The sequence below is a fragment of the Lampris incognitus genome, chromosome 3 (assembly GCF_029633865.1).
Source record: "Lampris incognitus isolate fLamInc1 chromosome 3, fLamInc1.hap2, whole genome shotgun sequence".
Lineage (NCBI taxonomy): Eukaryota > Metazoa > Chordata > Actinopteri > Lampriformes > Lampridae > Lampris > Lampris incognitus.
The window spans coordinates 69,443,189-69,467,041 of record NC_079213.1 but is presented as its reverse complement, the minus strand read 5'-3'; the positions used below and the strand labels follow the sequence as shown (position 1 = coordinate 69,467,041).

At 43.4% G+C, this 23,853-nt stretch overlaps 1 protein-coding gene across 2 annotated transcripts; it reads left to right on the top strand.

The window, feature by feature from the left end:
- The first annotated feature begins 1,498 nt into the window (after nucleotides 1-1,498).
- LOC130110033 (tyrosine-protein kinase ZAP-70) lies at nucleotides 1,499-23,689 on the top strand. 2 transcript variants are annotated; one of them, XM_056277007.1, is made up of 13 exons: nucleotides 1,499-1,539; nucleotides 7,233-7,749; nucleotides 9,064-9,224; nucleotides 9,400-9,538; nucleotides 9,919-9,997; nucleotides 10,161-10,183; nucleotides 10,275-10,314; nucleotides 10,686-10,893; nucleotides 13,030-13,236; nucleotides 15,757-15,949; nucleotides 22,686-22,826; nucleotides 22,978-23,090; nucleotides 23,306-23,689. In XM_056277007.1, exons 2-13 carry the CDS (start codon nucleotides 7,345-7,347, stop codon nucleotides 23,421-23,423), a joined length of 1,827 nt encoding a protein of 608 aa, XP_056132982.1. In that variant the 5' UTR covers nucleotides 1,499-1,539; nucleotides 7,233-7,344; the 3' UTR covers nucleotides 23,424-23,689. The 2 variants fall into 2 exon arrangements, with proteins under 2 accessions (XP_056132982.1, XP_056132983.1); XM_056277008.1 differs by lacking the exon at nucleotides 1,499-1,539 and adding an exon at nucleotides 6,820-6,926.
- The last annotated feature ends 164 nt before the right edge of the window (nucleotides 23,690-23,853 follow it).

The window sequence follows — 23,853 nt, the reverse complement described above, 5'->3', positions numbered from 1 at the left end:
CATATCGGCTTTCTGATATGGAAACTGGGTGACCACTAGGGGTGGGCTTTTTAAGGGTTTTTAGCAGCAACTGAGCCGCAAGCAGCTAGTGCGGGTCGTTACCGTAAACAAAATGGCAATAAACCTGACTTTCGACTGACATTACGTGGTCCTGACCTTTCAATGGATCGACACGCTTCAATATGTAAGTATAAAATGTAGAATTCAGTTTTTATTTTTTCGCTTTTTTTAGATTGAACCTCTAGTTCAACTACTCTCAGCCGATCTGTTTTTCCGGAAACCCACGATGTCGTCAAAAACACTCATTTACATACAACCTATCAGATCAAATCATAAAATTACGAAACCCCGCCCACCCCTACCAGCAACCATTGCTTACAACTGTCACTCAAAGTCAGCTGATGAATACAACGAGAAGCAGACCACTCCTTAACAGCTCCTAAGACGATTGAAAACAGTAATCGAGAAAGGTAAAACACAATATCAGTCAAATAACAACAAATGAAAAAATGGCGCTGAATGTTTTATTATGTTGTATTCACATTTTTAAAAGTTGAATCTAATTACTGATTTCAGTTCAACTTTAACATTAAGTGTAGGCTTAAAATATTAAACCTAGCGCGGCTGTCTATTCCGTTGCCTGCCAACACGGGGATCGTCAGTTCGAATCCCCGTGTTACCTCCGGCTTGGTCGGGCGTCCCCACAGACACAATTGGCCGTGTCTGCGGGTGGGAAGCCGGATGTGGGTATGTGGCCTGGTCGCTGCACTAGCGCTTCCTTTGGTCGGCCAAAAGGTTAAGTTTAGAGCAAATATTTTGGTCTGGACAGTCTAGTGTGGTAAGTGATGTGAGGTTAAATTTAGATTAAATAGAAGAATAAGGCTCTAGATACAAAATCCCAAGCCATACTAATTAGACAATTATTAATATTTTTAAGCCATCTGCTGGTTTTAACAAGTGTATTGTACGACCTCATTAAGTACCCATATTATTGATTTATGAATCATTTATTCATCATATACCACATATATTTGGGGAAACCCTTTGTACGTCACTGTGTTTTACAGGTGGAAGGAAGGATGTAGTTTGTCAGGGGCCACAAACAGGTTTGCCGTACCCAAGGGTAACTTGTATTCAGTTATACAGGCCATATGCCTTGACGTTGTTCAAGGCCTTGGCTAGGTTCGTCAAATTAACTATTTGGCAAAATCTCGTCACAATATGAGTAATCAACATTATATTAATGTAACCCTTCCTTTTGAAAATGCAACTTTTGAATGATCATGATCAGGATCCTGTGTATGTAGCCCATGTGTGTGTGTGTGTGTGTGTGTGTGTGTGTGTGTGTGTGTGTGTGTGTGTGTGTGTGTGTGTGTGTGTGTGTGTGTGTGTGTGTGTGTGTGTGTGTGTGTGTGTGTGATGAGTGTGTCAGTAACAGCCAACCCACTTTTTTTTCCCTTGCAACATACTTCTCAGATCAGCAGATACACTTTAGTCTCTGAACCTCCGTTACCCCTCTATGAAGTGAAGCCGTAAATCGTAAGTACTTCACAATTTCGGGTTGTAGCTATCTAGCACAACAGTAGGCCGATAGCTGTCATATGTGAATGGGATGATACAAAGCTTTTGATGCAATGGACACCATACAGAAGTTACAAATAGAATATATTAGGATATTAGGTCACTTGGAAGGCAGTGTTTGAGGCAAAAACATGTGGCAAGTTATTGTCCACCCCACCAATTCCCAATTTCCGCATACACTTGCCTATTTGTGGTTTGGTATGCAAGAAGCTACCAATTTGTTGCTCAAATTGGAAGTTTGTAGCGGTTTAACTCAAACACTGCCTTATTATTTTGTCTATTTAAGTTATATTTCAGAGTAAATGCGAATTTTCACAGCCTCAGTGGCCCAATAAAACTCCATTGAAGTTTTTTTGTTCTTTTTTTTTGTCTTAACAGGGTTTGTTAATGATAAGAATTAGTACCACATCTATTTCTCATAACTGGCTTCATCTAAAACAACAACAACTGCGTATTTGGACGTGGGGTTTGCGCTGCATTAGCTTTGTTTTTGTTGCAACAAAGGCTGAATGTCTTCCACACATTAAGGCCGACATGTTGTTACCGTGGCGTCAAAAGTAGAGATCACATATACATATAAATAGCTGTTTTCATTGTGCCTGAGAATAGAAAACCTTTAAGTGGTTGCTTTTGACACGCCCAAGAGGTCTTTGTGTGCCATTTGTAGCTTGTAACTTCTCTCAAAATTACTAGATATAATTTAGCCAAACAGTAAAGCATATCTGGAAAACATTCCGGCCTGATTCGAAAAAGTCTTTGTCTTAAGAAAGTCGTTTGTTGACATTGGACTCGAGACAATGGATGTTTGAACCATCAGCCCTGAGCCCGGGGTCGTTTAACAGCGAATATAGCACGGTGGGAGAAAACACGAGTCAATATCTGCACACAAGGCTCGGCATTGTAAAAACCCTACCCTGACATTTCATCCTGGACGTTCTTGTCTCCGGTGCATTGACGTGAATATTATTACTCAAGGATGACAAGTTTACTGTGTCCATAATGTTATCACTATTCATCACGGCCGTTACATCATTGTCATGTATTGCAATTGCATGCAGCGACAATGTAAGCTTTGGTGGTTTAGCTTATCTTACATTCCCTTGCAGTTTGTGGTATTTCAAGTGTTGGTGAAAATGCCAACTTTGAAACTTAATCGTTTCTGCTTCACTTTAGTCAGAATGAATACAAAGTATAAACAAGAATGTTTTTTTTTCTTTTTAGGTTGTTTTTCTCTCAAGAGGAACATACATGGGATGTTTAGAAGATGCAAAATAGTTTGCATCAACGCAGGAAATGGTGTTTGAGATTGAAAACAGTCTAGGCCCCTAATCTAATGTACAGATATCCCCCCTCGTTGACGATTCTCGCCTCTTTATGTTACACACGTGATGAGCTTGTCCTCTCTCGCCAATGTGTTCATCAATGAAAACGTGTTATTACTGCATTTATTCGTTAATTTATTTTGCAAAAAGGCCCAATTTGTCCTCCAATGTGGCCTCTATATAATCAGGTAAATCGAGGGTGTGTTATCTCCCTCTAAATGCCAACATCCCCAAAGCATTCAAAAGGGCAACATTTCGTGCAAACATGTTGCTTGTCTGTTCCTGGGAATGTTTGGATTAACATAAGCCTGGCTGCATTTTAAAACTGAGCCCAGCCAAAATAATCATCAACTTGAGTTAAGCTAAGTAGTTTGTAATCGCTGGAATGTATCTTGGTTTGATGTGAACCACAGAACGGACAGAGAACACGGGTTCCTTAAAACAGCAGAGTGCTCTTAGAGTCAGAAAGAGCATTGCATAAAATAAAAGTCGCCGGTTTGAGGACACTTGTGTGACTCAGTGTCAGTACACGGTGCAAAGCAAGTGCTAAAAGGAGATCTGAGCGTGTGTTTGGAACGATTTGCTGAACACTGCGAGGCTGATTTTGCTTGTTTTCCCCTTCCCCTGTACAGTCAGCCACACAGATGTGACAGGTATAAGGATTTACACACTGATTGTAAACCAACACGATTTAAAATAAAATTAGCAGATTTCGCTTAGAAATAATGTGATGTATGAATCTCACACCACGGCAAACTGCATAGTATTCATCGTTTTCATTGCATTTTTGCCATGCTTTAACAACCAAAGTGCGGCCCTGTTGGTGTTGTTTTCCCAGCATATCTTAACGTCTCTGGTAACGTTGCCCGAGTGTATTTGTCCCCTGGCTCATTAGCTTTGGATCTGCCAGAGGAAGACAAATCACAGGTCTTCTTTGACAGAGGGCTCTGAAAAGGTATAGGTAGCTTCCAAATCAAATATTTGTCTCAGGTTTTGTCTTGCATGATCCGCCACAACAGCCTAAAACATCTTTGTGTGGATTTTCCACATGTCTGGACCTACTTTTTTGAGGATCTGCTCAACTATTGTTCGGCACAAACTTTCTTCATTTGGTTGTTTTGACAATACAATAATGCTGGTATGAAAAAAAAATTGCCTGTCCATAATTTTCTGTAACTTCTCATTTGTACTGAGATTTTATGGTCAATAGTATACAGTCTGACCACATGTGCCCCACTGAGGCATTTCTTATCCTGGAAGAGTCCATCCCCAATTCAAGGCAAAACAAGCGAGTCACCTTAGAAAGAATTTGATCTTACATGGCATTGAATGGATTTTACCTTGCCCTCTGAAGGGTCCAGTGAACCCGAGCCAACCTGGGAAATGGACCCTCCCCTATAACAGACCCAGCAGAACTCTTCACTGTGGGATGATTCAGATTCAGACAACTTGATTTATCCCAGAAGGATGCGAACACACACAGGCATGTGGACATCTTTTAGCAAGTAGCATGCACATATTTTTTCACCCACTAAGAGAAGGATGAGGGGGGACTCATCTGACAGTGTGAAATTGTGACAACCCTCGATAGACTACAGCTTGCACTCTTTGCAAAACCTCCTTTTGTGAAGCTGCATTTCTGAGGTGTGAAGGCAGTTTATGTATGGCAACCAAACTGTGATATGGTCCTCTGTCAAGGGTAATTAGCACATCTCTGGGGCTCTTCCTGTGTACCATCCTGAAAATAAAAGGAAAAAAGGTATTGAAGGTGTCCTCTAACAGATACCGTGAGGTCATGGTGACAAAGATGGCTCATAGCGTCTGATACCTGGTACACCCTCTCTCTTCCTCCCATCTTTCCTGTAACTCTCCATGATGTTCTGTTTTGCAAGGCAGCAATGCCAAAAGTTACATTTGAAAAAAAAAGGACTGAACTAAGCCAAAACTAGGCAGCTGGCGTTATTGATGTGGTGTTAATGTCTTGTGGGGAAACTGTCATTAGATTGGTATGTTCCGAGAAAAAAAAAAAAGTTCTAAAGTTAATGTAATAAAATTCTAACAGCATGGCTAATATAATTCTTACAATGTGTTAGGGATTGCAAATAATAAACTCTCTATTTAAGTGTAAGTTGTGTCAATTAATATCTTGGCTTATTCACAGTATTCACAGTATTTTTGGAATCCATGAATCTGCCACGGAAGAATCCAGAATGAGGGATGTGACCGGTAAATCGGAAAATCAAAGTCAAACTTTGACATTTTCTGTGCAACAAGGAAATTAAGGGACTGAGGAAGTCAAACGCAAAATTGAGGATAAAATTGTGTGCCTCCGCAATGACAAATTTATGGTTTTGTTGATATCTCAGCCCGTAAAATTCAAGAAAAATGAAAAATTACACTCATCCTTTTTTCAGCATCTTTCAATATGTATACAATTTGAAACATAAAATAATATTTAAAGGGGAGAAGGAGTTGCACAAGTTCAGCAATCAGTCTTCACCATGACACAAAAAGCCATTTTCCTATCCATCAGTGGTAATCCTGACATAACCGAACAGCTCATTTCCATTGCACACACCAAATTATGCAATTTAAAATCTCCCCAAAAACATTTTCCCTACATGTTACCTAGAACAGAGGTTTTTTTTGAACTGAGTAAGTTTGATTTCATATTGAAGCTCACACTTATTGAAATGTACTATTGCGCTTGTTGTGCATGGACCCATAAAGACATATGGCTGCAAACAATCCTTCGTTTCAAGCCATATTTCATCAAAGGCTGACAAAGTACACCTTACTAGCACTTCTGCAGCACGTCTTCTATGATGTGTCTTCTGCCAGCCTTTGGTGTGGTGAGAAGGGGTTTGAGGCACTTCAGCCATGGTAGGAGCCTCTTAGCTTGTGGCAACCATCTTTCTCTGTCTATCTGTCCATCCACTATGGATGTGGGCAGCATCAAAAAATGTCTAGCCAGGAAGCCGAGCCCTTTATGTTCTGAGGTGTTGTGTTTCCTGTCAGAGGTGATTTTTATGTTTAGATGGGAGGTGGGGGGAGATGCCGAAACAAAAAAAACAACAAAAAAGGGGGGGTAAAAAGAAACCAAAGCTACCTTTCACATCATTCTGACAATGGAAAATGATGACGCTTTAGATCTCTACCAGCATTGCAGGAGCAGAAATCCCCCATCTTATGTGTCACAAATACTGGAACAAAAAGATATGCTAAACCTGAATCTCATTTTCCAAACATGCCAGATAAGCAGATTGTCATTGAAATCAGGGCTTGAATGCAATGTCACATATACTCTGTGTCCCACCTAGCTAATCATTGATTTTCCTCACTTATTTTCAACTCCCTCATATGCATCATGTTCTCATAGCTTAATATGATTGTCTCAAAATCACATCTGGCCATTTTGGGAATAGCTTCCAAACTTTGTCAGAGGTGATCTTACTTGCACATATCTTAAGGTGAAGAGCTTTTTGAAGTTATGGCAAATGTGAGTTTCTGTTTTGACCGCCCCACTTGTTATCTACCATCTATCCAAATACAAGCCCCTTGATTCTACTCTTATCTTCAAGCTTTCACTTGACTCTAGACCTCTCTACTGGATTCTTACGCCGGACTTTTTTTTTATGGCCACATTCTGCATAACTGTCAAACAGATACTGCAGGATAAACTCTCTTAATCCAAAGGAAACCAGTTAGTTAAGTGGAAGGAAAAATCTAGAACCGAAAAGCACCTGCTTAACGGAAGATTGAAATGCTGGCAGGGGAGGGGGTGGATTGAGACTTCCTGTTGTGGCTTTGACAAGCACCAACCGGTGTCTGTGTGAGCATGCACAGCCTAAAAAGTGTAGGTGCTATGCGTCATCCATACATGCTTCATATCTGTACAGAGTTGATGGTCTGTGAGCTTAAACCTCATTGTCGCACTGGGTGTGCCATAGCTCGGGGAAGAGGGGGAGGTTTGCGTTTTCTGGACACTGCATTTTGATTTTCTAAAACTTGTGCATTAGTACTGTAAGTATTCAAAATCAAACAGCGTAGATGGCACGTCATTGGTATACAAGAAATGCGCTGTAAATTTCGAAGATGCTTCACGTTTAGATAGCATAAAATGGAGTGAACAGAGATGGGTGTCATGTATCATCTGTCAGAGTTCCTGGGTTGGATTCGGACAATACGAGCATAAATACCTGTATTACAGCCCGTTGAACCAATATTTAAGCTCTGAAGCCTTATTTTCCCTATCAACTCTTAACCACCCTCAAGTGACAACTTCCACTACACTCGCACTATCTGTTTTGTTCCCTTTTCCACCTTTAGGTCTGTTTTTTCAAGAGGCCTTCGACACCTGGAACTCCACTCCACCACCCTGCCAACCGTGTCAGATAGGACTTGGACCCGGAGAACAGCACATCATCCCCCTACGTTCACCATGTCTGCCGACCCTGCTGCCGAGCTGCCTTTCTTTTATGGCAGCGTCAGTCGGGTGGAGGCCGAGGAACAGTTGAAGCTGGCCGGGATGGCCGATGGGCTCTTCCTGCTACGACAGTGTCTTCGAAGTCTCGGGGGTTACGTCCTCTCGCTAGTGTGGAACCTGGAGTTTCACCACTACCCCATAGAGAAACAGCTGAATGGGACGTACTGCATCACAGGAGGCAAATCTCACTGTGGGCCAGCGGAGCTCTGTGAGTTTTACAGCATGGATCCCGATGGACTGGCGTGCAACCTGAGGAAACCCTGCCTGCGCTCCCCGGACACCCCCATACGGCGGGGGGTGTTTGACAGCCTAAGGGAAAACATGCTGAGGGAGTATGTGAAACAGACCTGGAACCTGGAGGTGAGGTTCTGTTGAGAAAGAGGCCTGACTGTTGTATTCTTTGGAATGACCAACGACGGGTTGCAACCTTTTACGCCTCGCACAGATGGGTCGAGATTTTACTGTGAAAATTTACACACACGCGCGCGCACACACACACACACACACACACACACACACACACACACACACACACACACACACACACACATCCAATAGAAGCTTGCAAAGAATAATTTAGAGAAAATGACTATCCTCTTTGCACAATATACCCTTTTATTTGTTGACTATTATCCAGCCCACTTGTCAGCAAGCCAATTCAAAGGGACATTATGATTTAAAAAATTTTTTTTTTTACCAAAGCCTTACTTTTCCATCGTTAGGAGTCAGACAGAGCGATGGGTAGCAGGATCTTTTCAGCTGATTCAGAATTGAACAAACTAGTGTCCACTAGTAAAATAAACTCCATTAGAAATAACTTTTTTGGCAATAACCGGGTCAGAATGTGTTGAGAGGAGTCTAAACAGCCGTAGTCATGATATTAATTATGGAACTACATTGATTTCTAATCTGGAGCAGAAGTCTTGCTTTGTAATCTTGCGAGACGTGAGTTGTCATGGGACGACAACAGTGGAAGTGTGAGTGAGTTGGAGGAAGAGCAAGACAGAAAATATATATATATATATATATAAAAAATACTCTATCACTGCACTGCGATTGTCCGTTCATAATGGAAAGCATTTTGAGACACTTCTCAAAACATTCTGGGCCTGTTAAGAGACAAAAAAGAGCTATTTTAGTGGATGTTATTTGGCAAGCGCTATTACCCCTGAAGGCTTACATTGCAGGCTTGGTGCGCAGCAGTCGGCCAACGCTAGCTTGCTCAATACTGAATTGGTTTTAGACATTCTGCTACCCATTGCTTGGTTTGACTCCTAACGATGGGAAAATAAGAGTTGGGTTCAAGAAAATACCCGAGTTTCCCTTTAACGTTGAGGGTCAAGGCTCCCCTGGGTGTCAGAGCGATCTGGGAGCCAGCGGTTTTGGTCTCAACTGTCCTCGTGATGTTTCTCCTGTCCTATATTGTGTGTTTGTGTATGTGTGTGTGTGTGGGGGGGGGCGTTAGGGCAGAGCTGCTGCCTGTGGACCTCCAAGTAGGTACCTGAAGAAGCCAAATAGCTAGTTCACCACTAGTTTAGAGCTATGGCGATGAAAAGGACAGACAAATGTGTAAAAAGCGTGCCGCCAGCATACGGCAATCACCGTGGAAGTGTTCACTCTCAGTGCGTGTCCGACCGTCCTCTTGTCTGTCTGCCATCCTATCTGTTTGTTCAGGGAGAGGCTATGGAGCAGGCCATTATCAGTCAAGCTCCTCAGCTGGAGAGGCTGATCGCCACTACGGCCCATGAGAAGATGCCCTGGTACCACGGTAAAATCACACGCAAGGAGAGCGAGAGGCGCCTTTACTGCGGGGCGCAACCAGATGGCAAGTTCCTGTGAGTAATACAGGGTTGTTGCTTTTTTTTTTTTTTTCTTTTTTTCATCTGTAGCTTATGTAAGTGAAAACAATGCATGGTCTCACTTTTTCGGCACCTGTTCACCCAACAAGCCCTCACTTATTAGACGATCAGTGAGAAGTTTTTACGCCGTGTTTTCCATTGGGTTTCTCAGAGTAAGAGACAGAGACGAGACTGGTACCTTTGCCCTCTCAATAATGTATGGGAAAACAGTCTACCACTACCAGATCCTCCATGACAAATCAGGAAAGTACTCCATGCCGGAGGGGACCAAGTTCGACACTGTGTGGCAGGTGAGCCCAGCAGCCTACTGTTTCATTTGTGCAGATTGCGGGGAAAAAAAAGAAAGAAGAGGAAACTGTGTTAATCCCAGTGACAAATTTCAAATGGACAGTGTCAGCATCATCCCAAAGATTTGTGAGTCTCCACAGATTTGTTTGTAACCGAGTTAAATTCCTTTTTAAATGATCGGCCGCTTTAGAAAGTGTTTCAATACGCGCTCGCTTTGGAGGGAAATGTGATGCGGGGACACGGCTTGTTTTGCATACTTGCTCATGCACTTTGGGTTTGGTGGGGATGGAAAAGTGACTGAAAACGTGATAGCCCCTAAAGTTTCTGATAGGCACCATCACCTTTACCCCCCCCCTTCTCTCTGTCTGTCTGTTTGTCACAGCTGATTGAGTACCTCAAGATGAAGTCTGACGGCCTTGTGACTATCCTCAGGGAAGCGTGCCTCAACAAAGCCACTATACGTACAGAGAGCTTTGTGCCTCCATGTCTATTGTGCTACACAAATCATTTGGTGGTTTCATTATTTCCAGATCATATTAACCAGTCGTACGCTCCACTTTGCTCAGCAGCTGAACCGCCAGAAATGGTTGATTATTCTCATTTCTTTCTCTCAAACCTCCTCAGAGACACCTGTCCTCCCATCGGCAGTGAGTATTCGGTTTGTTTTCCATTTCGATGTGCAATATTTGATGTCATGGAAAACCATTTCAACGCCTTTCTCTCATGCCTCCTTCCCAGCGACGGCCCGCAGCACCTAGGTACACACCGCCCCCTGGAGGTCAGTCGTCAGACGTGCAACAGTTCACGCAACACTCCGCCCACATCAGTTCTTAAAGGCGCCGATAACGGCCCTGTGTTGATTTAACACCAAAGGAGCTTCTGTAGAAAATGAAAGCTCCTCAAACTGGGCTTTTTAAAGAGCCTCGAATAACAAGGGTTTTGTTAAAGCTCATAATGAAGAGATGGCAACCCAACAGAAAGCTTTCACTACAGATACTACACACGTGTAACCTATATATAACATAACATATAACACGTTATATATATAACCTATATATAACATTAACCCTAAGATGAGCCACATGACCATCCATTGTCACATGTTGTGCATTTCATCTGTAAAGATTTCCTTCATTTTGTACTTTTCAGGTCTTGGGATTGCCACGAAGCCACTCAGCCCCATACCTGCAAATACTGAGGTCCTGCCCATGGACTGCGCTGAGTTTGTCAACCCGTACCATAACCCCAATGATCTGAAGAAGTTTTACATCCAGAGGGAACAGCTGATGATCGATGAGGTCGAGCTGGGCTCTGGAAATTTTGGATGTGTCAAAAAGGGGGTCCTGAAAACTGACAAGTGAGGACCAAGTCTTTTATTTTCAATTCAATTCAATTCAATTCAATTCAATTCAATTCAGTTTATTGTCATTAAAAACAATGTGCAGGCACATGTTAAAAATGAAATGAGGGCCGTGGCTTCACCAAACAGTGCAAGGCAGACACAGACAAACACAGCAAACGCAGTATAAGATATACACACATGAAGACCAAAAGCTAAAATAAGTTAAAAAAAGAGCTGGAGTACAAAATATTTAAGAATATCTACAAGACATTCAGTGGGTGGCCAGGTTCAGGTGGGCAACAGCTTGTGGAAAGAAGCTGTTTTTGAGCCTTGTAGTGCGGGCTCTGAGGCTCCTGTAGCACCTCCCAGAGCGCAGGGGGGAGAACAGTCCATGGTTGGGGTGGGTGGGATCTCTGCTGATGCTTCGAAGGCAGCGTTTGTGATAAATGTCTTTTATGGTTGGGAGCTGGGTACCGGTGATATGCTGGGCCGCTTTGACGACCCGCTGCAGAGCTTTCTGGTCTACTGAGGTGCAGTTGCCGTACCACACTGAGATGCAGCTGGTCAGGATGCTCTCTATGGTGCAGTGGTAGAAGTTGGTGAGAATTTGGGGGGATAGACGGGCGCTCCTCAGCCTCCTCGGGAGGAGCATTGTTGGGCCTTTTTCACAAGGGCCTGGGTGTTTAATGTCCAGGAAAGTTCCTCGCTGATGTGGACTCCAAGGAATTTAAAGCTGGAAACACGCTCCACTTCCACCCCATTGATGTGTATGAGGGAGTGGCTGCAGCTTCTAGACCTCCTGAAGTCCACAATCAGCTCCTTCGTCTTCTGCACATTGAGGACAAGATTGTTAGTAGTACACCATAATGTGAGGTGCTGAATCTCGTCCCTGTAGGCCGTCTCGTCATTGTTGGTGATACGGCCAATGACTGTGGTGTCATCTGCAAACTTAACTATAACATTTGAAGGGTGAGTTGGCAGGCAGTTGTGGGTAAAGAGGGAGAAAAGGAGGGGGCTCAGAACACAGCTTTGAGGGGTACCTGTGCTGAGGGTCAGGGTGGAGGAGGTGTGGTCACCTAACCTAACAGACTGAGGTCTGTTGGTCAGGACGTCCAGGGTCCAGTAACAGAGGGAGGAGTTGAGGCCAAGGGAGAGGAGTGAGTTTGGTGGTTAGTTTGGCAGGGATGATAGTGTTAAATATATATAACATTTTAAGCATTTTTATATATATTAACATTATTATATATATTTAACATGTCAAATATATATAACATTTTGAAACACACTTAAAAATTATAGTATGATAAAACAATGTTTCAGATATATTAAGGGGGCTGTCTATTTTTTATTTTTTTGACTCCTTATCTGGGTCTGTACATTCATCTATGTATTTTTGCATCAGCTCACATGGGTGAAGTCATGTACCTATATCGGTAGATATTTATATATATGGTGTGTGTGTGTCTGGTCTGTACTGATATTTATATATATGGTGTGTGTGTGTCTGGTCTGTACTGATATTTATATATATGGGGTGTGTGTGTGGGTGGGGGGTGGGGGGTTCTATCCTAATGGGACCAAATGTCCCCATTAGGATAGAAAAACCTGAAACCACTTACCTTGTGGGGACATTTTATGGGTCCCCATGAGGAAAATGGTCTATTTTAGGGTTAGGACTTGGGTTTAGGGTTAAAGTTAGAATTAGGTTAAGGTTATGGTAAGGGTTAAGGTTAAGGGCTAGGGAATGAATGTAGTCAATGAGGGGTCACAACAAGTATAGGTCACATACACACATCTCCTCTTATTTGGGACTAACCTTAGTCCCTGAAGAGCTGTACACACACACAAACACACACACACACACACACACACACACACACACACACACACACACACACACACACACACACATACGTATATATAATCCAGTGAGTCAAGTACATTCTCTATGAGACAGTACAAGCCTGTTTCATGCCATAAGCAATCATCAGCTGTCAATAAAGCTACTCGGGAAAGGACATACCATTTACTGCCTCGTCATGCACATCACATACACAATGTCCAATGGGGTAGGGAGAGGTGCAACATTCAAAAATCCATGTCCTTTCCCGAGTATATATTTCTCTATATATATTTCTCTCTTTTTCTTAGGGGCCAGATAGATGTGGCCATAAAGGTATTGAAGAATGACAATGAAAAGCTGGTGCGGGAGGAGATGATGAGAGAGGCTGAGATCATGCACCAGCTTGACAACCCTTACATCGTCCGCATGCTGGGCCTGTGTCAAACAGACGCGCTGATGCTGGTCATGGAGATGGCCTCCGCTGGACCTCTCAACAAATTCCTCTCCAGCAAGAAGTCAGTCCACATTGTCCGTTTTGATCAGTTTGAGGGCCAGTTGATCCCTGTTGTTTGCAGAAATGTTGGGAATACATTCGTCTTATGTTGCAGAGACAAAACCTTTAGCCTCCGGGCCTTTTGCAGTTTGCAACGGCCTTCCTCAGAGTTTAAAAGCCGCTAAATCTAAAGACATCTTCAAAAGGCCACTTAAATTCTATTTTAATTCTTTGGCCTTTGGCAGCGTCTGACGTGCCCCTCCCATGCCTTATTACCCCCTTTCTTCTTGTCTCATTCACTTTGCTTGTAAATCATTTTATATGTGTGCTTGTTTGCCTGGAGATACGTACGTGCCGTTGTTCATCTTATCCCTACACAAATATCTATATTTCCCACGCTTTTTCTCTGCATGCCAAACACTTTGTGCCAACTTTGTGCCCCCCCCTTTTTTTTTCCTCCCCAATTGTACCTGGTCAATTACCCCACTCTTCCAAGTTGCCCCGGTCGCTGCTCCACCCTCTCTGCCAATCCGGGGAGGGCTGCAGACTACCACATGCCTCCTCCGATACATGTGGAGTCACCAGCCGCTTTGTTTCACCTGACAGTGAGGAGTTTCGCCAGGGGGACGTAGTGCGTGAGAGGATCACGCTACCCCCCCCACCCCACCCCACCCCACCCCACCCCACCCGAACAGGTGCCCCGACCGACCAGAGGAGGCGCTAGTGCAGTGACCAGGACACATACCCACATCCGGCTTCCCACACGCAGACACGGCCAATTGTGTCTGTAGGGATGTCGGACCAAGCCGCAGGTAACACCAGGATTCGAACTGGTGATCCCCGTGTTGGTAGGCAACGGAATAGACCACTACACTACCCGGACGCCCAACTTTGTGTTTTAAAGTGCCGAATAACTAAAAGTGATTTGATGCAATAAACCTAAAACAATAAACAAATTGCAATAAATGGAAAGTAAATGGAAAGATGAAACGATATACTACGGGACATACCTGAGGAATGAGAGGCAGTGGGTTATTTTTGGTTGTGATTTAAACGAGACGGTGTGGTGGCAGTTGTTGGAGACACCGATCGGTTGTTCCACAGCCTTGGTGGCGGCAACGCAAAAAAAACCCTGATACCACAACTGTGACGGGCTGGCTCTTGGGATGCCGAAAAAGTGGACCAGCCTCAGAGGAGTGGAGTGGACAGGTTAGCCAGGGGTGTGAGTGGGCCAAAGATCAGCTATATGAGGTGGAACCAGGCCATTTAGAACCACAAGGTTCAATAGCAAGATATTGTAATCCATTCTAGATTTGACGAGGAGCCAGCGGAGTTTGTTTTTAGAGTTGGGGGGATGTGTTGCCACGTCCTGGTGTGCACGTTGGGATCCTGGCAGCTGAGAACGAGACAGATGGGAGAGCAGCGGCAGCAACACGTGCCGCCATCACACCCCGGTATTTACATATATGGGCCTGTGATTCCTCTGTGGATAAAGGATAGTGACAATTAACAGACTGTGTTCCTCCTTCGCTGTTCATCAATTAATTTGTTAATTAGTAAACAAACTTCATTGTGAAAAATCTTTGAAACGTTGTGAGCACTGCCTCTGTACATGTAAGAAGAGGAGGAACACGCTAACTCCTTCCTGGCTGAAGAGTCTTACTATAGTGTAAATGGATACACTGCATTTTGCAGAGGGGACCAGTGGGGATGGAATTCACGGACAGGGCAGATTATCTATCTCACATTGGCAGCTCTGAAGCAGATCGGGTCAGAGGGGACATAATGGAGACTCCTGTGACGCACATATAGGATATAATGACACGTGCACAGATACAGAGACATGCTTGCACAAGTGCATGTGTTGGCATTACTCTCCACGACTTTTCATTATTCTGCTCTCTTGCACTGTCCTTTCTCTCTCTGCCTCCCCTTGTTTGCTCTGCCTTCTCCCAAATGGGAAAAATCTGCAAGTCGATAGCATTATTAACTTCTCTACTGACTTCCCAGATGCTCTTTTTTTCTCCTTCATCCTCAACTGTTCTCACATTATTGCAATTGTCTGTGAGATGGTACATGATACAGACATTAATTTTGTCTGCATAATAGATGAAGGAGCTTGGTGGCCACATGACAAACATAAACCTGATTGACCCAATGGTGGCACCATAAATATTACACGTGAGAGAATATATCTCCCACAGTGCACGTAGAACTAATACTTTTTCTGGGGCCTTGCCCAGGTGCCCTTACACACATGGATTTGTTGCAATAGTAAATGTAAGAACATGGAAAAAAGAGTCACTCTTATTAAATTTGATGCAAAGATGGGTGAATAATATGATATAACTCAACTGATAACTGATAGTCCGGTTGTTATTCAGCTTATGTACCTGAGACTTTCCTGCATGAAAGCTGTTATGCCTTTCTGGCCTGTCTGAGGTGTTCGTCCATACTGATTTAAAGGCTTCAGTCACTGCTTATGTCTGTATTTATCATTATGATCCTCATTGTTGTTATTGCCATTATTATATTCCCATAGGGAATCTGTGACTACAGAGAACATTGTTAACCTGATGCACCAGGTGTCAATGGGAATGATGTATCTGGAGGAAAAAAACTTTGTGCATCGAGACTTAGCAGCTCGCAACGTCCTGCTGGTCAATCAACAGTTTGCCAAGATCAGCGACTTCGGGTTATCTAAGGCCCTGGGTGCAGATGACAATTATTACAAGGTACACGTTATTTTTTATATGACTGCGGGAATGCTTCAGCACATTTACTTAAACTAAAAAAAAAAAGTTTTTGATTATTCAGAGTACTGCAATGAGAGAAAGTGAGGGAGAAATGAGACGTGTTTCTGTGATAGAGGCGCTTATTGCAGATTCGCAGCGGTTCACCCACTTGATTACCTTGCACAATAGAGACATTGAAATGTGCTGCAGTTTTGCCATGGATGGGTTCAGAGTCTTACCGATGTAAACCGCTTTCTCCTCTCCTGGTTCCAGCTCAGGTTCACAGGGCAGTAGCCAGTCCTTCAGCAGCAAAGGCTATGGAGGTGCAGGAGAGAAACTTGTATAAATGCCAGAGAGCTGTTACATTCTGGTTTACACTCAAAGAAGAGCGCATCGGTTCATCTGGATACAAAGTTTGTTGACAGATACGTTTCATGTGACCTCTTCAGTCTAAACTGAGTGCAGGTATCCACACCCCTTATAAACAATGCAGCTGCATAAAGACCGAAACCAATGACCAGTTTCATATGCAAATATGGATGTGACAATTAACTACAGTTTCAATGGCCATGTGTACTATTCACATAGGATTTGGGAATGTTTGCAATCAGGTAGATACCGTGATTTGCTTGCGTTACCGCACTGGACGCCTCACTGTGCCTATCTCCACCACTCCAGCTTTGGATCTGAACCCAACTCCATTTCGATCGATCAGAGGGGCGACGGAGACCAAACGGCATTTGCCCATATCTCCTTTTGTACAGACAATGGGATTCCGACCAAGGCTGTCAAGATTTTCCCTAACAACAAACCATGGGCTTCATCAGCCCTTCAGTGTCTGGTTCATAAAAGGAGAAAACAATGCATTTAAAGAGGGCAATGATACTGTCGTTAAGGAAACAAAGAAGGAGATCAGGGCAGAAATCAAACAGGCTAAACTCAGGTACAGAGGTAAAATAGAAGCTGAGCTGAGCAGTACCAATTTAAGGGTAGCCTGGAAAAGACAAAGGCAACAGGAACATTGCTCTGGCTGGTTTCAATTCAGATAAACAGTTGGCTGATGAGTTGAACAAATTTTACTTAAGAGTTGATCATCATGACCTCACAGATAAATTGGATGCATTAAAGAACAGCACTAGAGCTCCCCCCAGCTTGGACTGTTGATATCAAAAATGTGGAAAAACACTCCAAAGTCACCAAGTCTAGCAAAAGTCCTGGATCTGATAATATCTGTGGCCAGGTTCTTAAACCTGTGCTGAACAGTTGTGTGGAATCTTTCACACTATCCCTTCAGCAACAGAGGGTCCCTAAATTGTGGAAACATTCCACAATTGTACCAGTTGCCAAGACTAAAACCCCTGAGACATTAAATGACTATAGGCCAGTAGCGTTGACATCTCTAATCATGAAGATATTTGAGAAGCTCATTAAAAACGACGTTTTATCGCAGGTGGGGAAATCCCTTGATCCACTGCAATTTACATACAGGCCCGATAGGGGTGTACAAGATGCCTTGATAACGCTATTACATTTTTTGTACCGCCATCTTGAGGGGACAATGCTCATGCCAGGCTGTTGTTTATAGATTGCTCCTCAGCCTTTAACACGATCCAGCCACATCTGTTAGCAGAAGAGCCAATTCATCTCTTCAAACTGGATCTTAATCTACTTGACTGGATACTGGACTTCTTGACTGATAGGTCCCAGTGTGTGAGGGTTAATGGCTCCTTTTCCAATCAGCTGTACTCCTCAACCGGTTCCCCTCAGGACTGTTGCCTCTCCCCGTTACTCTACATCTTGCACACTAATGACTGTCGCAGCAACCATACCAATAGACACATATTCAAATTTGCAGATGATTCAGTGATTGTAAGTCTTCTTGAAGGGGAGGAGGAACAACATGGACCTGTGGTCGATGATTTTGTGTCTTGGTGTGATGAGTCATTTCTCCACTTAAATGTGTCTAAAACTAAAGACATGATAATCAGCTTAGGAAGACTCCTCCTAGTCCTGTACCAACCAGCATTAAAGGTGCTGACATTGAACTTGTGGACAGCTACAAATATCTGGGGCTTGTTGTCGAGAAGTGTGTTGCTTCCACATCAGAGAAGGTCCAACAAAGATTTTTTTCCCTGAGTAAAATGTGTATATTTAATGTCTCCTCCCAGATGATAACTCTCTTTTATAGAAATTTTATTGAAACAGTTTTAATGTATTGTATTGTTGCTTGGTTTGGTAACTTGACTCTGGCCAATAAAAAAGGCTTGATAGACTCACCAAATGGGCTAGTAAGATTTCAGGGAGATGTTAAGCCCAGCTTACTGACCTTTATAATAGGAAGGTGTTCAGAAAGGCTACTTCCCTTCTGGAGTGCCAAGGTCACCCCCTTCGGCCAGAGTTTGAGCTGTTACCCTCAGATCATTGTTTGAGGATGCCCTATAGTAGGACTGAAAGATACAAGGCTTCCTTTGTCCCCATTGCCATTCAAATGTTAAATAGTAGATAGTATTCATCTGCTGTCTGCAGATCTGTTGTTTCTATAGTCTGTATATTTGAACTCCTTTGGGTCTTCTTGCCCACTACGTCCTGTTATTTTTTGTTGTCCATCAGTGATGTGTCAATTCTGCCTTGGTGTTTGTATGTTTTGTTTTGCATGAGAGTTTTATATATACTGTCTGCAAACTAATTTCCTTGACAATAAAGATACTTTGAATTTGACTTTGGGCAGCACAGTCACGCAGTGGTTAGCGCGGTTGCCTCACAGCAAGAAGGTCCTGGGTTGGAGCCCCGGGGTAGTCCAACCTTGGTGGGTCATCCTGGGTCGTCCTCTGTGTGGAGTTTGCATGTTCTCCCCGCATTTGCGTGGGTTTCCTCCAGGGGCTCCGGTTTCCTCCCACAGTCCAAAGACATGTAGGTCAGGTGAATTGGCGATACTAAATTGTCCCTAGGAATCCAAAGGAGTTGAATCAAGTGCAACTGGACTTGGTATATATTCGTGAAGACGTTTCGCCTCTCATCCAAGAGGCTTCCTCAGTTCGTGCCTTTCTGACTAGACCAAGCTAGTCCGACTGGCTGGTGATGAGACTCAAAATGTATCCTCTTTGGGGTCATTGTCAGAGCTATAGATGTCCATGGCTGTTTGTGTTCCGATGTTTACCAACGCCCGTCGCTAACAGAGCCATAGATATGAGTGGCTCTTTTGTGTACCGATGTTTGGCCGTGCCCGTCGCACAAAGGTCCAACTGGGGTAGCGGTGGACCTTTGTGAAAACTCCAACACATTCCAAAAAGACCAACCAGGTGAGCGACAAGGACAAAAGGAACAGAAGGAAGAGAACAGTCATCCCGTATGTTTCTGGGGTCTCCAAGAAACTCAGGAGAATTTTCAACAAACACCGCATCCCAGTATACTTCAAACCCAGCAACACACTCCGACAAAGACTGGTTCATCCCAAAGACCGTGTACCACACACCCGGAAAAGCAATCTGGTGTATGCCGTACAATGCAATGAGGGTTGCACTGACCTATACATAGGAGAAACCAAACAACCACTACACAAACGGATGGCCCAACACAGAAGGCCAAACTCCTCAGGACAAGACTCAGCAGTCTATCTACACCTAAAAGAGAAGTCACACTCCTTCGAGGACAGCAACGTACACATTTTGGACAGAGAAGATAGATGGTTTGAAAGGGGGGTGAAGGAAGCCATCTACACTACCGTTCAAAAGTTTGGGATCACCCAAACAATTTTGTGTTTTCCATGAAAAGTCACACTTATTCACCACCATATGTTGTGAAATGAATAGAAAATAGAGTCAAGACATTGACAAGGTTAGAAATAATGATTTGTATTTGAAATAAGATTTTTTTTTACATCAAACTTTGCTTTCGTCAAAGAATCCTCCATTTGCAGCAATTACAGCATTGCAGACCTTTGGCATTCTAGCTGTTAATTTGTTGAGGTAATCTGGAGAAATTGCACCCCACGCTTCCAGAAGCAGCTCCCACAAGTTGGATTGGTTGGATGGGCACTTCTTTGAGCAGATTGAGTTTCTGGAGCATCACATTTGTGGGGTCAATTAAACGCTCAAAATGGCCAGAAAAAGAGAACTTTCATCTGAAACTCGACAGTCTATTCTTGTTCTTAGAAATGAAGGCTATTCCATGCGAGAAATTGCTAAGAAATTGAAGATTTCCTACACCGGTGTGTACTACTCCCTTCAGAGGACAGCACAAACAGGCTCTAACCAGAGTAGAAAAAGAAGTGGGAGGCCGCGTTGCACAACTGAGCAAGAAGATAAGTACATTAGAGTCTCTAGTTTGAGAAACAGACGCCTCACAGGTCCCCAACTGGCATCTTCATTAAATAGTACCTGTTAGAGCCTGTTTGTGCTGTCCTCTGAAGGGAGTAGTACACACCGGTGTAGGAAATCTTCAATTTCTTAGCAATTTCTCGCATGGAATAGCCTTCATTTCTAAGAACAAGAATAGACTGTCGAGTTTCAGATGAAAGTTCTCTTTTTCTGGCCATTTTGAGCGTTTAATTGACCCCACAAATGTGATGCTCCAGAAACTCAATCTGCTCAAAGAAGTGCCCATCCAACCAATCCAACTTGTGGGAGCTGCTTCTGGAAGCGTGGGGTGCAATTTCTCCAGATTACCTCAACAAATTAACAGCTAGAATGCCAAAGGTCTGCAATGCTGTAATTGCTGCAAATGGAGGATTCTTTGACGAAAGCAAAGTTTGATGTAAAAAAAATCTTATTTCAAATACAAATCATTATTTCTAACCTTGTCAATGTCTTGACTCTATTTTCTATTCATTTCACAACATATGGTGGTGAATAAGTGTGACTTTTCATGGAAAACACGAAATTGTTTGGGTGATCCCAAACTTTTGAACGGTAGTGTATGTGAAACTGGAAAAAACATCCCTCAACAGAGGAGGAGGTCTGCGACACCACCTATCTCCCACTTACAATGCCGTCCTTTCATCTCTACCCAGGAGACTCAAGAAGCCTAGCCTCCAACAACAACAGTCGGTCACTAACGGCTCCAATGACTCTCATAACCACTGAATAATGAAGTCGAAACTAACACCTGCAACGACCGTCGCTGCTAAACAAATGCAAATCAATAGCTCCGATGGCGACAGGCGCGGCTGGACATTGGAGCACAGGAGAGCCACGCATATCAAAAGCTCCGATAACAACGGGAGCGGCCAAACATCGGTACACAAAAGAGCCACTCATATCTATCGCTCTGTTAGCGACGGGCGTTGGTAAACATCGGAACACAAAGAGCCATGGACATCTATAGCCCTGACAACGACTCCAAAGAGGATACATTTTGAGTCTCATCACCAGCCAGTCAGACTAGCTTGGTCTAGTCAGAAAGGCACGAACTGAGGAAGCCTCTTGGATGAGAGTCGAAACGTCTTCACGGATATATACCAAGTCCAGTTGCACTTGATTCAACTCCTTTGGATAACCATGACCTGGATGAATGAGAACATTCACAGACACATCCCTAGGAATGAATGTGTGTGTGTGTGTGTGTGTGTGCGTGCGTGCGTGCGTGCGTGCGTGTGTGTGTGCCATGTGATGGCCTGGCGACCTGTCCAGGCTGGAATAGGCTCCAGCATCCCCGCGACCCTGAGAGCAGGATAAGCGGTAAAGACAATGGATGGATGGATGGACTTTGACTTTAATCTCTTAGGACCAACTGACCCATGTTCAACTGCTGTTCACATGGAACACTTCTCCACTTCGGCCTTCAACGTTCTCATTTGAATATTTGCTACTACCACCAAGATCTGTACCCAGGGCGGCTCCATCCGGGCCTGCGCCCTAGGCTCCCGTGCGCACCGCAGTAGGCCTCCTACTTGTCGCGGCCTAGCCCTCGAGGCTCCTGCTGCTGGTGACGGCCGGGTGTGGGCCCGATGCTCCAGCACTATCAATTTTTAGGGCTAGTAAGATTACAAACATTCCCAAATCCTCTGTGAATAATACACATGGCTATTGAAACTCTAGTTAATGGTCACACCCATATTTGCATATGAAACTGGTCGTTGGTTTCGGTCGTTATGCATCTGTATTGTTCATAAGGGTGGGGATACCTGCAGTCAGTTTAGACTGAAGAGGTCACACAGATGAGTGATGAAATGTATCTGTCAATAAATGTTGTATCCAGATGAACTGATTCAACCTTATTCTTTGATTTTCTTCCCTGGATTACTGAGCATGCATCAAGACATTCTGGATTACAGTTCTAGCAAAGTACTAACTGTTGTTTAGTTAGGTAGTCAGTCTGCTCCTACCATTGTTGGAACCAAGGCAGTGTTGAACTATCCACAAACATCTCAACATAACCTCTTAAAAGGAAAGGATTGCAGTCGGATTAAAGGGACAGTTCACTTTTTTTAAAACCATTGCTATTTCCTGCCCATCACTAATGTTGGTGAAATGATTCACATTTGGTTGGACTACAACTACAAAAATGTTGGCATCAGGAAACCTTGCGTTTGAGGAAATTACACAATTTTGGGAGCAACAACAGAATACACGGGTTGGCAAAATACTTTGTGGACATTTTTGTTATAAACTTATTAGCCCCATAAAGCAAGGAAACCTCCACTTGCAATTGTTCCCACTTTCACCCCTCACTTACTATCTCTGATTCTCAGTAATCGGCTTAATAATACACCTTCCACAATTCCTTTTGTCCTCTTTAGGCTCGTACATTAGGAAAATGGCCGCTGAAGTGGTATGCTCCAGAATGCATCAAGTTCCACAAGTTCTCCAGTAAAGGTGATGTCTGGAGTTTTGGGGTCACCATGTGGGAGGCCTTCTCCTATGGAGGAAAACCTTACAAGGTAGCCTTTTGTGTGTTGCAAGGCAAAAATGCACAAAAGTAAACCATTTTTTTTAATGATTTCTTTTTGTATAAAGGTTAGCATGGCTACAGTATTCACACTACATATGGGAACGAGCTGCAATTATTTTTTGTTCTGACCTCCCAACCAGAAAATGAAAATTCCAGACGTAATACGCCTTATTGAAAACGGTGAACGAATGGAATGTCCAGCCAAATGTCCGGAGCAAATTTATGCCGTGATGAAGGACTGCTGGACATACAAGTAAGGACCCTCATCCTCTAAATTGAATTATATGGGAACGTCGTAAAATTATTTTGAACTGTGGCACAAACAGTGTTTTATACGCTGTAGAAAGCATACTTATGTGCAGCTCTGCAGAGCATTTCAGTAGATGGTGCATTTAAGGCCTCGTGGCAGTGCCACCTATCATTGACAACGTTTAGAATGGTTGCTTTTTTTGGTCTTCCTATTTCCAGACATGAGGAACGTCCAGACTTCAAGAAGGTTGAGGGAGCCATGAGGACCTACTATTACTCCATATCCAACAAGGGCCAGCCTGAGGGACAGACAGAAGCTGCTACGCCTATCAAGTAGAGACAAACAAGGGACGTTCTGTCCCAGTGCTGCACAATGTATCCTTTCAATTAAGCATCGACAAGCAAAAACAAAGAGCTTCTTATGAACTGTTCACACCGACCAGATTCAGCTACAGTGCCATCAAAACTAAACAAGCCTCAGCGATACTAAATGCATGTTTGTAAATTGTATTTAAATGTGTCATTCAAGCATGATGAATCGGTGTGTGTTTGGATGTGAGGTGGAGAAACTGTCATCAACACAATGATGAATAAATTCATTTTGGATGGAAAATGGAAGTTTTATTTCAGGCAGCGCCTTGGCACATTTATTTTCAACTGTTTATTTACTACTGTAATTGTAGAAGTGCTTCATTAAAAAGCCCTGAGCTTCTGGTATTGATCGATGTTTGAAGGCTTAACCTCTTTAGGTTGTCTTCTGGTCTGGT

Coding starts and splice junctions, on each gene's coding strand:
- LOC130110033 (XM_056277007.1), top strand. CDS start 7,345: ATGTCTGCCGACCCTGCTGCCGAGCTGCCTTTCTTTTATGGCAGCGTC. Junction 10,315..10,685: donor GTACACACCGCCCCCTGGAG/GTCAGTCGTCAG, acceptor TGTACTTTTCAG/GTCTTGGGATTGCCACGAAG. Junction 13,237..15,756: donor AAATTCCTCTCCAGCAAGAA/GTCAGTCCACAT, acceptor ATATTCCCATAG/GGAATCTGTGACTACAGAGA.